Source organism: Pygoscelis adeliae, unplaced genomic scaffold (genome assembly GCF_000699105.1).
Source record: "Pygoscelis adeliae isolate BGI_AS28 unplaced genomic scaffold, ASM69910v1 Scaffold290, whole genome shotgun sequence".
In the NCBI taxonomy this organism is placed as follows: domain Eukaryota; kingdom Metazoa; phylum Chordata; class Aves; order Sphenisciformes; family Spheniscidae; genus Pygoscelis; species Pygoscelis adeliae.
In genome coordinates this window covers 1,250,123-1,264,133 of record NW_008823965.1, presented here as the reverse complement: position 1 = coordinate 1,264,133, position 14,011 = coordinate 1,250,123, and the positions used below count along the sequence as shown (strand labels likewise).

General features: G+C 37.9%; 1 protein-coding gene across 8 annotated transcripts in view; it reads left to right on the top strand.

The window, feature by feature from the left end:
* The window catches only part of BCAS3 (breast carcinoma amplified sequence 3), a 373,363-nt gene that overhangs the window by 150,111 nt on the left and 209,241 nt on the right, over positions 1-14,011 (top strand). For all 8 annotated transcript variants that reach the window (XR_663607.1, XM_009323994.1, XM_009323979.1 and 5 more), the window contains 3 exons: positions 963-1,087; positions 1,702-1,867; positions 3,048-3,148. Coding sequence is in view for 7 of the 8 variants with exons in the window: in XM_009323994.1 (XP_009322269.1) it covers positions 963-1,087; positions 1,702-1,867; positions 3,048-3,148 (392 nt within the window). In the remaining variant the exon portion in view is untranslated. The remainder of the gene's footprint in view (positions 1-962; positions 1,088-1,701; positions 1,868-3,047; positions 3,149-14,011) is intronic.

Genomic DNA, 14,011 nt, shown 5'->3' with positions numbered 1-14,011 from the left:
CTGATATAATGTGGAACAAGAAATTAATAGAAGAAAAAAGGAAAGGAGAGGTCACAAGAGAAGGGAGCAGTGAAATTGAGTACAGAGAGAAATATAAAATAATCCAATTAAAAAGACTGGAAAAAAGGGAACGTGGAGAAGGAGGAATCCTGTGTGAACTTCTCAAACAGCTTTTCTCCTAAGGAAAGGGTGAAATCCTGGTTTAATGAATTGAGGAAATGGGCAATGCTCTGAAAATAGTTTTGAGTTTATACAAAGCATAATGTTATGTATCTTCAGATTCCTGTAATGAGGAACACTAAATGATGCTTCAATGAAACATAATTATAAACCGCTGTATCTGCTACATGTACATTGTGGTGTTTCGCAGGAGAATGTATCTTAATCTCTTTTTACATGACATAATTACTGATTTGTTTTAACACGTAGCTCATGAGTGTGTGCATTGTTTCCCTTTCCTTGTATCCTCCGCATGTTGTTCCCTCTTACCCTTTTGCCCATGTCACATATATCCTAGTGGTTTCAATCACATCAGGACTGCGCTAAGTTACAACCGATCAGCCATCAATGTTGGCATTATTTGTAAGAAAATATCAACCGCCTAGAATGACCGACCCAGAATCTGTATTTTCATTCCCAAAGGACTTACGATTACAAATGTTTGTATTCACTTCGGAAGTTGTTTCTATTGAATGCAAATATTCAATATTGGGTCTTTTAAACAGTCCAACCAATTCTCCATTATGAGCCAGTGCTGTTCTTCAAGTTAATGAGTTCAGCGTTCAAGGGGAATTTGGGACCTATTATCGAGAAACACCAAGGATCTGTAAATCCTGCTAAATCTTATGGGAACTGCAGATATTCACCACTTCTGAATTAATATCTTAGAATGACTATTAAGCAAGGGACTTCTTAATTTTTGAGAATTAAATGTCATAATTTTGTTTTGTTCTTTCTTTAAGCAAATCCAAACCAGCTCCACAGATTTCACCCAGTAAGTCTGTGGGAGGAGAGTTTTGTGTCGCTGCAGTCTTTGGATCATCAAGGTCATGGTTTGCAAACAATCCTGGTCTGAAAAGAGAAAAAGGTTGGTGTATTACAAAAATAGGACTTGCATTTAAATTTAAATTCTCTATTTTGTTTTCTCATTTTGTGATAACTTTTGAGCAGATGGTGCTTATCTGTAGATTTTGTTCCTTAAACTCAGTGAGAATGGAGATTTTCTTGGGAACACGGTTGGTAAATAGGGCAATTTAAAAGAAATCTTAATTAGTGAAATAAATCCTTGATCTTGTATTATGATATAATGACAGAAAACAAACTTTGATAGTTCAATCCAAAGATACTGTGTGAAGTTTCACTGAAAAAGCTGTGAGGTAAAGGTGAGACACCTTTGCTAAAGCAAAGACATACAGACATATGTTTGGCAATGTGTAATTACCTGAACAAACCTTGGTAAGAAACTCTGTTCCACCTTCTTTTATATGAGATATTTGTATTTTTTTGAAACAAGGGGGAATTTGTGTGCTTTGTACAATTTTCTTTTTGTCTCTCCAGCCCTTTCCCTTCTAATTCACATTCTTGACTGCAAGCATATAAAGGCAAGAGACTTGAAAGAATAAATAGTCTACTATTTCTGTAAGCATTTTTTTTCTTTCTGCTGTGCTGTTGCAATAAGATTTTCTTTCTTCTTGCAAACAGATCAGTCAAAACAGTTTGTAGTGGAGTCGTTGTATATTATCAGTTGTTACGGTAGCCTGGTGGAGCACGTATTGGAACCACGTCCACTCAGCACTGCTCCGAAGATTAGTGATGACACACCTTTGGAAATGATGACATGCCCAAGAGCCAGCTGGACTTTGGTTAGGTAGCTCATTCATTTTACTTTTTCTTCTTCTTTTTGTCCACAAAATGATCGTGAGGTTGTTTTTGGAAGGGGTGAATGAACTGCATCATGATTTTTCATCCATGTTTTTATCTTTAAGAGTCTTAAAGATAAACTTTAAGTTTTCCATTGAAAGAGAGGACTCTTGATAGCAAATTCAAGCCTACCTTTTCGTATAGTTCTGTTAGTTCTCACATGTCTGAATGGGAGCTAACCATTTAAATACTTCTATAGGCGTGGAGCTACATGAACATGTTAACGGATCAGTAGAGATCCTTATCAGTCAGTGATTTTAAATGATCAGATTGTAATTTAGCTTTTTATGTAAGGACTAGAAACAATTATTTAAATAGTGTTAAAGTACAGAATTCTGCCATGAGACGTGAGTGAGGTTTCCACAATGAAGCATTGCAAAGAATTAGGTGAGTTATCCTGTAAGTAGCTGAAGGTAGCATTTCTTAAGACAGTTGAAATTATTCCTGACATGTGGAAGAAAGTAAACAAAAATTGATGAGAAAGTGTTGTCAGTGCTTTTGACGTTTTAAAATATTTTTCTATCGATTTTTCTTGTCTCCTATATTCCTTAGTGCTGCTTATGGCTGGACTAGATTGATCAATACTTGATTTACCAAGCTATTTAGGAATGGCCCACCCTAATTAAAATTACAACACAGACTTCTAGACCATTATTGTTGAAATGAGTAGGTTGTAATGGAATTGAAAATTCTAATTGGATCAATAGTCCATAACTTTACACAGCTTTATTTTCACAGTTTGTAAATGCTCAATGACTTTACAGTATCAAAGCAATGCTAGTTAACAGAACAAAAAAGTTCCCCAGCTTCTGTTGTGTGTTTATATAACGTCAGCATGACATACAATGGTCCTAAATGTATTTACCAACTTAATCTAAACCGCCTTCATCATTTTTTTGCGCAATACATGCTGCAGTCAACAAACAAGTATTGTCTTTGCCTCACAATCTGCGCGATTTGGTCATGCTGCTCAACTGCCTGTGGTGTATTGCAGTGTTTGAACAAGCTAATTTAAATAATTACAAACATTTTGTGAGCTTGTATAGATAATTACATGTGATGACAGAAACACTGATTTACATTCTCTGTATTAGCTTAAAAATTAATAGTCTTGTGTTTTACCTCAGAACTCCTCAGTGGAATGAACTCCAACCACCATTTAATGCAAACCATCCACTGCTCCTGGCTGCAGATGCCGTACAGTACTACCAGTATCTTCTTGCTGGCTGTAAGTAGCTGACAACTTTCTGTCTTGTCTTACGTGCATGTTTTAAGCCGAGTGTGACTTTCTGAGTTGGTTTTTCAACCTGCATTTATTTCAGTACATGTTCTACCCCAGAATAGGGCTTCTTGTAACCAACCATCTTAGTAATCGTAGAGTAGCGAATATGGTTTCTTTCTGATATGAATCAAAGTTGTGAGGCTATCATATAGCCAAAATGTGAGTGCTTGGCAGGCCTTGCAAGTGTGACCCACTAGATCCCCTAAAGTCTTCAGGGTTTCTTCACCTCATTTCTTCTCATGCTTTTAGCCACTTCCTCTTGTGAATTCAATACTCAGTGACAAGTGAGTGCATCTGCATTTTCCTTCTCCCCTGGAATTCCTGATTGCTGGGCTACTTCCAGCCAGAGTCTCAGACAGCTGCTTCCCTCGGGAGCCTTGGCATCGCTTCCAGGGACAGCTGACCACCTGCCTTGTCCTATGTCTTACCCAGCCACGTCGTTCGCACGGAGCCAATATGCATGGCATTGCATATTCAGAAACATTTAAAATATCTATATCTGGAGATATATGGTATATGTATATTTTTTATATATATATAAACCCATGTATTTTATATTGGTTTTACAGATAAATGAGTATGTTATTTTTTTATTTTGACAATTAAAAAAAGAGAATAATATTAACAGTGAGTAGCAAGTCTCTCTTTTATCTAGGGTGTAGTCAAGATCGAAGTGATACAACAGTCAAAGTTTCACAAGAGACCAACTCTTGGCATATGTAAAGGTAGTCATGGGGAAACTAGACCCTCTGCACAGTTGTCAGTGCAGCTACCGCCAGCATGTTATGTGACACAGCCATTTTAAAATGCAGAAAGTGGACATCTGGGCCAACAGGCAGTATGTCTGAACGTGACTGGTAAAAGTGACATTGGCGCCAGATTAGATCTGTTGCTTCTACCTGTTCATCTGTTGCACACGCTCAGAGCTCAAAATGTTGTGGAAACCTGCAAGGTTAGGGTCTTCCTTTTTCCATGCTGCACAGAAAAAGGAAGAAAACTCAAAAGGTAGAAAAGAATATGAAAAAGTAATTAATAGCGCATAACACTGTGTTAGATGTGCCTTTTGGCTAGAATTTTTTTGCTAGATTCCTGCGTTATTTTACTTTCACTTACAAGTATTTGAGTTCTGCTTTGAGATAAAAGGTCGTTGCAAGGATGTTATTTTGGTTGTATAATATTTTACTATACAAATACAGATCACTATTTTCAAATGAGTATGTCTAAAATTAGGTGTGCAAGCCTATACTTAAATTTTCACACAAATATTTTGAAGCATTGAGTACAATCAGGTCAACAAATATATTTGTAATGTATATCAAAGCCTTTAATAGACGCTATTAACTATAGAGCATAGGTCTAATTTCATATTGTAGTTTAAGGTAACTGCTGCCACATAGTCTGCTTATGTTGCCGATAATTCATTTTGATATTTATATTTTTATCCATTGCTTATGCACCTGTTGCTGATGATGACATTAAATAACTTTTATGATAAGGAGATAAAAAGGCAAACAGGCTCATTCACAGAAACTGCAGTGTTTCAATAAGTCATGTTTAGCTAGACATGTTGGCAAGAAAAAACACAATCTGTTTCCTGCCACCAAGGAGGTAGAGTTAAGACCCTTTCCCAGCACTTTTCCGTTAATATATATCCTCTTGGCCTGTTGGTAATTAACATATCTGTGTTGGACAAAGTGTTAGGATAAAAGGATACTGTCCATTGCTGTGTGCATTTATTGTTCTTTAGGGCTGTCAAGGCTATTGCTTTGCAGAATTACCTAACCAGACTACCAAACGTAGCGTCTTCAGGGAAAAGAGCCATACTGAGTAGTCTTGAAACAGTCTCCAAAACTAGCTTTAAGTCAGAAACACTACCTCTGTTTATGAGTCCCTGCAGCTTGCCTGTTTGGGCCAGATCTCTTCCCTGCCCTCGCCCTCCCCAAATTCCCTGCGCTAGTTGTAGATGTGTTTATCATCCACATTGGTTTCAGCTATTTCCCCTGCGTATTATCAAGCGTATAAATATATAAATTATTGTATGTAGTATGCAGTTATTGCAGTATGGGTCCAAGAGCACAGAATGCTGTCTGGAGAGTTTTGGACATTTTGTAAAAGTAGTTTGTCTGCTTTTTAGTTTCTATTGCAATTAAAAGCAATGTATTGCATAGATACAGTCTGAACAAAAGCCTTTCTGTGAGCATCAATGCTTATATACACAGATCACATTTATCCCACATACTGACATCAGGGATGGATGTGGTTCACTCTGTGTATTTCATTAATGGCTCAAATACTATGCATTTCAAATGTTTTTGTACGGGAAACTTTTTAAAGGAAGAAGAATGAGTGGTAGCTAAATTCCAACAAAATAATGACTTTGTATTATTTGAATTACACTGAAGAATTTTAATTCCGGTTTTAATTCACATAATAGGAATTCATTAAGATGGGTGTGGAATGTAAAGAAAAATAATAAACACTAAAGACAAAAAAGAATCCAGAGAACATAGTAAAAATGGCATTAACAGAGAAATTTGTGTATATCTGATCTTCTTTGAAGTTTTATTTGTCTTCTGGATTTATTCTATCTGAAGCTACTCAATGAAGTTTCTGAAAAAATGGAGTCAAACCAGGATTCACACAAAAGAGCCCAAGACACCTGTTAGCTTTCCCCCTATTAAATACAGGCAAAAACGAAGTTATCTGGCTCTGCTTACCTGCAGTAACGTAATGGGTTGACATTAGCTGAAGCCTGTGGTTTGATGTGCTATCACTTCCGTCAGTAAGTTTAATTGCCAGCAAATGGCTAAATAGGGGTTTCGGGTGAATGTTACATCTGTCTGCCATGTTAGTGGTAAGAGGAATTCTGGCGCCGTTTCAGGGTCGCTATTTGTATCTGTCTATCAGAGGTAGAATACAGCAGTTTCTCTCAGTTTCTGTATAGCATTTCTGCCAATTGTTTGGCTCCATTAAGTGTGCAGGGGAAATAAAAGCCTGAATGACCAAGTCACAAGGGGGTATGGATAGACCCTTTCTTTGTCCACACTCAGAACATTGCATTAGGTCTCATTATCCATTTATAATAAGTGACCTTTGCCCCCTGGGTCATTGAAAAATACTCAGTGTGCTTTTTAGCACAGAGTACCTCTGTCAGCAGACGGACAGAACAATGAAACGTCTGGCGGTCTGGTTGGAGGGCTATACTGTGCAGGTTTTCATAAATACGCGGTTTGATGCCAAAACACAGGACCACAATCTTCCGTAGTCTCTGAAAAGTATAAAGTAGGCCAGTGAGATCTTGTGATAAAAAGAGAATATTCTGAAAACACTGCATTTAGTTATTTACACACAGTTCAGCTTTTAATAATTCTAAAGAATCTTAAAGTTACATTCACACTAATAAGGAAGTAACAAGGAACCATTGTTTGAAGAAATATTTTGTACAACAAGTGTCCAAGACCTTTATCCCAGGGGTATTTGTAAGTGGATCAGCACAGCTGTTTCATTGCTTTGAGGTCATCTGTGACATCTGCTGCAGAAACCTGGATCAGAGTATGCAGTTCGTATCTACCTGAGCGCTTTATCACGGCCATGGCTGGTGCAGAGAGGTGAGAAAGTGGGTAGGGAGAGATGTGGACCTTTCTGTAAGTTCATAGCTTGGAAGTGAATTTGCATGTTAGATTCCACAACCTCCTGGCCTGTGGGAAGCGTCGGTAGCCTGCTCCTAACTTTCAGGCTTTTTGTAGTTGGTCAGAGTAAAAATAACCAGTCCCGAGAATCTCCTCACCTTCTGACAGAGCAGATTTCAGAGTTACTTTTGTTTTCATAAGAGTTCATCCTGCAAAGCCCCGGATGTATTGCAGTCCTCACGTCTTTGGAGCTGGGTGTTAGGTGCTAGATGTTTCTCTCCTACTCTTCTCAGATTTAATACATAGTATTTTACCTTACTTGTGTCTCTAGTATTCCCTCTTTATTTGCCTGTGTTCTGAGCAACTCCTCAATCTAATCACAACAGAGGAAGGAAATGTAAGTCACATTTTCTTCTTCCTAGATGTTTGTCCTATAACGTAAATACCATCACCTGGTGTAGTTAGACTGTCATAGCAGACCTGACAGTGGGAGGAGAGTTGTGCGAGGCACTGCACGCGTACATAGGAGGGTTTCTGGTGTCCACAGGAATTTGCAATGTAAAGGACTTGGCTTTCTTCAGAGAATTGCCAATTTTCATCATTACTTATTCTTTAAATACTACTTGCTTCCTGCTGTTTAGTACTTAGGAATTAAGATGCTTCTGGTAGTATAAACTCTTGAGGCATGCTGTTAAGATGTGCTTTTCATGTCCATGACAATCCGCTGTTCGCGTTCAGGGTTTTTTCTATTGAGTACTTTTGTCTCTACTACCATAACCCAAAGTCTTATATATTTGATTGACTTAACTCATGTTTCCTTTGTCTGACTTCTGTACCTTCCGCCTTCTGTTTTTGCTTGTTTCAATTAGTACAGACATATGCATGGTACATAATGGAATTGCAATGAAAATAGGTAACTGCATAACAGCAGAAAGTCTTACATCCTCATTTCATACTTCTTATTTCCTTTCTTCCTTACCCCTCCTCTTTGAACTCACTTTTTCACTGCACTGGGGGAATGGACTGTAGTTGAGATATCTGAAATGTGGACAGTTAACACATCAATGAAAAAACCCTCAAAATCAGACCACAAACTGCCCAAGAAAGGTACGGAGTAAAATGAGATATGATTTCTCTCCTCTGGCTCTGGAAAGGGCACCTTCACTTTCCAGGCAAGAGTTTTGGCTCGTCAGGACCAATTTTATGGAGACGACCTGCAGTTGTCAGAAGCAGGCCAATGACAAGAATTAATATATTAACTGGTATGCAGTGCTCTTTGACAAATTGCTTACTAAATACATCAAAATTGATTGGACATTCTGTGTTTAAATTGACAAATGACTGCATTAGGGGAAGGAGGGAAATCCATTAATTACAGCTGCCCTCAACCATAGGAAATGTAATCGTATAAATATAGATTTTGTTAAAACAAAAGTCTCTACTTTACTGTAGTGTTGCTGGTAAGTGTACTTGCACCTCTTTGCTATTAAAGCTCCAATAGGAGGTTTTGAAGACAGATCTTTGCAATTGGCTTTTAAATAATCAAAGACCATTTCTGTTGTGTTAAAGGGAATGATGCAGTGTTTCTTTATCCCACTCTGACCACTTCTGGAAATTGTTTCTCTCTCAGAAAAATGGACATGTAGCTGAGGCTTCTGCTGTCTCGTTAATTGTTTATTCTAAATGCAATTTAATTCATATTCCACGATGGCAGGATTCGAACCAGTACTCTCTATTCTCGTTCTTTGTTCCTGTACTGGTCTCCAGGTAATACTTGCAGGGCTGTTACTTATTTCTGAGTAAGAATTTGCACTTGAGTTAGGCCTGAAGATATAATCAGTTTTATAGACTTCGTTAAGGGATTCTTGAAAAGATTAAGGTCTGTATTTATCGCTGCCTTTGACTTTTGGCTGTTACAACAGATTTTCATTTCTGGACCAACTGTTGTACATATCTTGCGGTTTACTGAAAACGGCTTTCGTTAGAAGTCAAACTTAGTAACTATTCATTGTCTTCAAAGGGAGGGGGTTAGCCTTTCCTCACTGTTTGTTCGGGCTAAATGATAACACAATTTATACAGATAATCTCTGTAACTCTGACATCATGTTTGCACTTCCTGCTCCCTCTAATGAAAGCTATGCACCCCCTAAGCAAGACTTTTGTCTCTAAGCAACATTGCGGTTCTTTATGGCCTATTTTATATTCCTTTCATACATTCCATTGATGGAAATAAAAATTCCATACATAGAGGTAGTGCATATTGTGCAGTGGAAAGCAGGACTGAAAGTAAGAGTAGCAAGTGTATTAAATAGCTGTGTGAATATGTGCTGTGAAGACAGATACTATGAAAAACAAGCTCCGATGCATGTAATCATCGCCAAACTGCTGCCATACGAGTAACACCAAGCAGACACAGTAAAGAATCTGGTCATTCTGGTCTGCAAGCCTTTTTCTGTGCACAGCAGAGCGTGATGGTGGCCTGGTAATAAGTTAGTGAACTGGGGCTGATAATTATGGTTAGTGTTCTACCACTTCTCAGCCTTCTACCTCTATTTTTCTTCTTGCAGTCTTTTGTGTGTGCATATTTAATAGTGTATTCTTTCTCTCTCACTAATATGAAAGAATATATGTTATGGTACGTACCCCGCTATATACCTAACTATAGTGTGTGTGCGTGTAGTATGTTCAGTGGGGCAAAAGCTGTATCTTGCTATGTGTATGTTCAATGTCTGTCACAACGGAGCTTGATTTCAAATAATAAAACTGATCAAAACCAGAGCCCGTTCTGTAACAACAATTACGCTATCGTGTAGTTACGAGGTGTTCAAAGCCTTTTTGCTCTGTTTCTGTGACATCTCTGCATGGCCACAGTCAGACGTGAGTTTGGAGTCGTTTCAGCAGTATAGTGCCCTCAGCTGCCCATTACTGTGTCTCTGCTGGGCTTTACTGGTTCCGCAGCAGCACTGGTAGCACTTCAGAGCAAAGTTGGCCAGTTTAACATAATCCGCCGATGAAGGCTATCTAAACAAAACTCTGACCTTACCCTGAAGTGGGTGAAGCCCACTTGAGTTTATATGAGCTGCCGTGCTGCGAAGCCTGGAGAGGAGTTGGAACAAGCACTGGTGTGTGGGTTAACATTTTAAACTGCCATCATTTTTATGTACCGATCACATGAATGTTGCCTAAACTACTGGCCTTTCAGATGTACCTGTGCACCACAGATGAGGGCCTTTCCACAAAATTGTGTCGATTGAGTGTTAGGGGCTTAAAACTGCAGGAAAGTACACACCATTCTTGAAGAGTCCGAGCGATGGAGGTGGGATGGCAGAGCTACGGGCGATCTGCAGAAAGGCAGACAGGGGAGGCTGCTTCATCTGTGCTGAGCGGATGTAAAACCAGCCTTTTAGTAGATTGAGCGAGTGCCTGATCACAAGACGTGTTACGTTTCGGTGATTCTGCCAGGTTTTCCCTGCCTAATCTCAGCAAGAGTATTGCAGCTAACCCTTTGTTAGTTGTTAGCGTGATACACTTAAAGATGGAAAACTGCGTTGTGTTGTTATCTTGGTATGTTGTGTACAGCCAGCACACAGCTGATATTTCAGGTACTTACTCGGGTACATATGTTTAACTGTTATCCAGATGGGAATTTTTTTTTTTATTTTCTAGATTCTCAGTTTGCCATTATTATTCTTTCTACATGAAATTGCCTCTAGCTAGTGTATCATTTTCATGAAATTTTACTTTTTTATTGCCATATAATAAAAGAATGCAACATACTTTTTAAAAGAACTTCCTGGGTCTCCACATCAGTAGTTTCAAAGGAGTTGTGCAGATGTTCTTTAAAAATCCAGATCCTTGGGGAATAATTTATAATTCCTTGAAATTTTGAGGAGGACTTCTCTATACATAAAAATGAGTTTCAGAATTTCAGAGAATTAGTTCCTAAGTGTTTATCGTGACTCAGGTATTCTCTCCAAATATTACATGAAAATATGAGTGTGTGCATATATGAAAATATAAGCGATACAGGTAAAATATGTTGTAGAAGAATTTTGGCATTTTAAAAAATATTTCATATTTGGCATTTGTGTTTAAAACTGTAGCAGATCTTAAATATATATATATTATATATATGTAATATATATATTTCTATATATATTTTACTACTACAGTTAAAAAATTTCAGGTGAAACTGATTCCAAGCATGTCTCTCTCTTACAAAATTGTTACATGTATTTGGGATTTGCTGGCAGTAGTCACAAACAGTGAAAATGGAATTTTCAGGTTTGCTTCTTACACTTGGAGGCGTAACAGATTGCAAGTTAATCTGGATCACCTTCCCGTTCCAGAAAAGATGTTTCTAATGAAACTGTAGTTCATGGTCTTTTTTGAGGGAAAACTGAGTTTCCCTAAAACTGTAACCTGCACTTCCTGCTCCCTACAGGAAACAGGATTAAGTGGTAAAGGGAAGCAAATTTAATTTCTGACTGAGCATAGGACTGACTGGGGTAAATAGAAACAGGGCAGATGTCATTTCATAAAAGTGCTGCACCATTGCATATGAGCAATGGAGTAAATCATGCCACATTCTTCGGCCGTAATGGGTGTTTGTGAAATAATATACATGAGGTGGATAAAAATTAACTCTGTAAGGTGCGTTGGATGCTGCCAATGTATGTTAAGTTTTTGATGCATATATACACCTGGGCATGTGCATGGCTTCATCACATTACTGAGTACTTGCCCATCTTAATCCTTATTTTATAAACTAAATGCTGGAAACAGCACTGCGTATAGGAATTAAAATACTTTCAGATGTGTACAAACAACAATAATGAACAAGGGCACATGCTGAAACAGTTCTTTACTATTCTTACATGGTCATCTGGAACTTCTTAGAGAGGGGTCCATCAACACGAAGGGGTCAGTTTTCAAAGCAGTGTACAGGGATTTAGCCGCGCGACTCCTATTGACGTTAATGGGAGTCAAACGGGTAAATCCCCACGCACTGCTTTGAAAATTTACTACTAAGCCTCTTGACTTCTCACTACATACTTTGATTGTAACAGTAATCCATGGTTAACATAATTTTCCCGACAATAATGTCAAACATACTTTTGAAGTCAGTGAATTATAGAAATAGTTACCTCTTCCATAATTCTTTAAAGATGGCCATCAGATGGATTTCACCATAGGTTCGTGCAGTTGAAATTATTCTTTAACTCAGGAAAGAATATATATGTTATCCTTTGGTACAGAACCGATAGTCTGCTCACAATCTGAGCATTTAAAGTGTTGGACAGCCTTAAGATACTCCGTACTGCGAGTAACACCAGGTTCTAGCTCTGCTCAGCTTTAAAGGTTCATTGTACTTTACTGGTTTCCTACGGGAACTTTAGAAAAGGAAGCTGAAGTTAAGCACAGTGAACACATACCTGTCTTGCAATGCAACCAGGAGTAATGGCAAAGCCTGAACACCTAATCAGCACCTTTTAGGGGAAAAAAAAATGCCAGGCTGTAGACTATCAGACCAGTGTAAAGTAAGGAGCAAGTAAAGCAGTCATCAAAGCTGGCAAAATCTAAGGAGAATTCATATCCTGATTACAGACCTACCTATTCCTTTAAGATTAAAGTGCTGATAGAGAAAATGGATGGTCTATAAATCACCTAATAAACTGTGGGCAATATACGAATAATGAATGAATAAATCTATAAGTCAATCGGTGGTATGAAATAACTGTTAGGCTGGCTAAACTCCTGCTTTACAGGGGTTTTTTAGCTTAATTTTATGATGTTTATGCATGCAAGAATCTCAGAAAGTCCTAACGGGAAAAAAAAGGAGTGGGGAGAAGTTTGGGGTAAAAGAGGATATTTTAATTTGCACGGCATGCTTCTGCAGAAGTTTACAAGCTGAAAAATGCATTAAAAACAGAACTTTGTTCAGTAACATATAGCCACAAGTAAAAATACATAGAGCATATCACCAAACTACAAACAGTTTATTTTAAACATGGCTGTAAGCATTCTGTCTAAAATGAAAATCTGGTCTTCACTTTATTGTCAAACTTGAGCAGAGGTAGAGCCAGCAGGCGTAGAGCTATGAGCTGTAAGAGAAGATTTAGGAACATGCGTGCAGTAAAACTCACTAAGCAGTTGTTGGACTTGAACTACATGGCAAATCTGACTGTGGGATACTGAAACCAACCTCTGACGGAAGTGAGATCACACGTGTAAGATGGAAAAAAGATGAACCTGTTGAATTTGAAGTGGCTGCATGTAGACCTAAACCAGAACTGTCACATTGTGCTTGTCACGGGTAACACGATGTAACTAATGCGCCAGTAGTTCCAGAAGTAGCATGAAGTAAATAATTCAAATTGTGGAGCTTAATTTTAGGAGAAGTACTCCTGAAGCTTGTTGACAAGCATGTGATTACCTCAGGTCTCTAAACCACCAATGATCATTTTAGATATAACTTAGGAACCACAGAAAAAGCATCAAAATCAGATGTTAGTGTGTGATTTGTACGAAACCAAGGGATATGTAATTTCTGTTCTGCATACCTGTTTGCCATGGACATCACTAGAGACTGCACGTGGACACAGGATAGACTTCAGAGTTAATGAATTACTTAAGAGTACATTGTTTCCGTTTCTACTAGATTTTAGAATCTTATTTTGAATTATAAATTTTGTGTATTCAGTTGAAAGAAAGGAAAGCTCTCTGGGTGTCTGCAGGCATGTGTACAGCAGGCAGCACAGAACAAATAGTCTTTATAGTCTGCAAATGCCTTTGTTTGCTCTTAATTTGGACAAACATCCATCCCTTAGAGAAGAGCACATTGGGACTTTCATATGTAACTCTCAATTAAATCGAATTGTGTAAAGCTTATTTATATAAATGAGAAAATTAAAACCTTTTGGTTCAAGAAGTACACAGAACTAAGTAAAACTAATGATTTATTGTTCACAAATTAAAACCATAAGTGCGCACACTACAATTGAGCTGTAGTGTTTCTTTGTTCCAACACTTCTATGCTGCTGAAAGATGATAATTTATAATCTTTGAATGAATAAAGATTTTTCTTAGGTCTAGGTATTTATCGTATAATTAGCCCATCTATGAACAAAACCACTGTTTGTTAATTCCAATATTTGTCAAGCATGTGTATTTGTCTAGG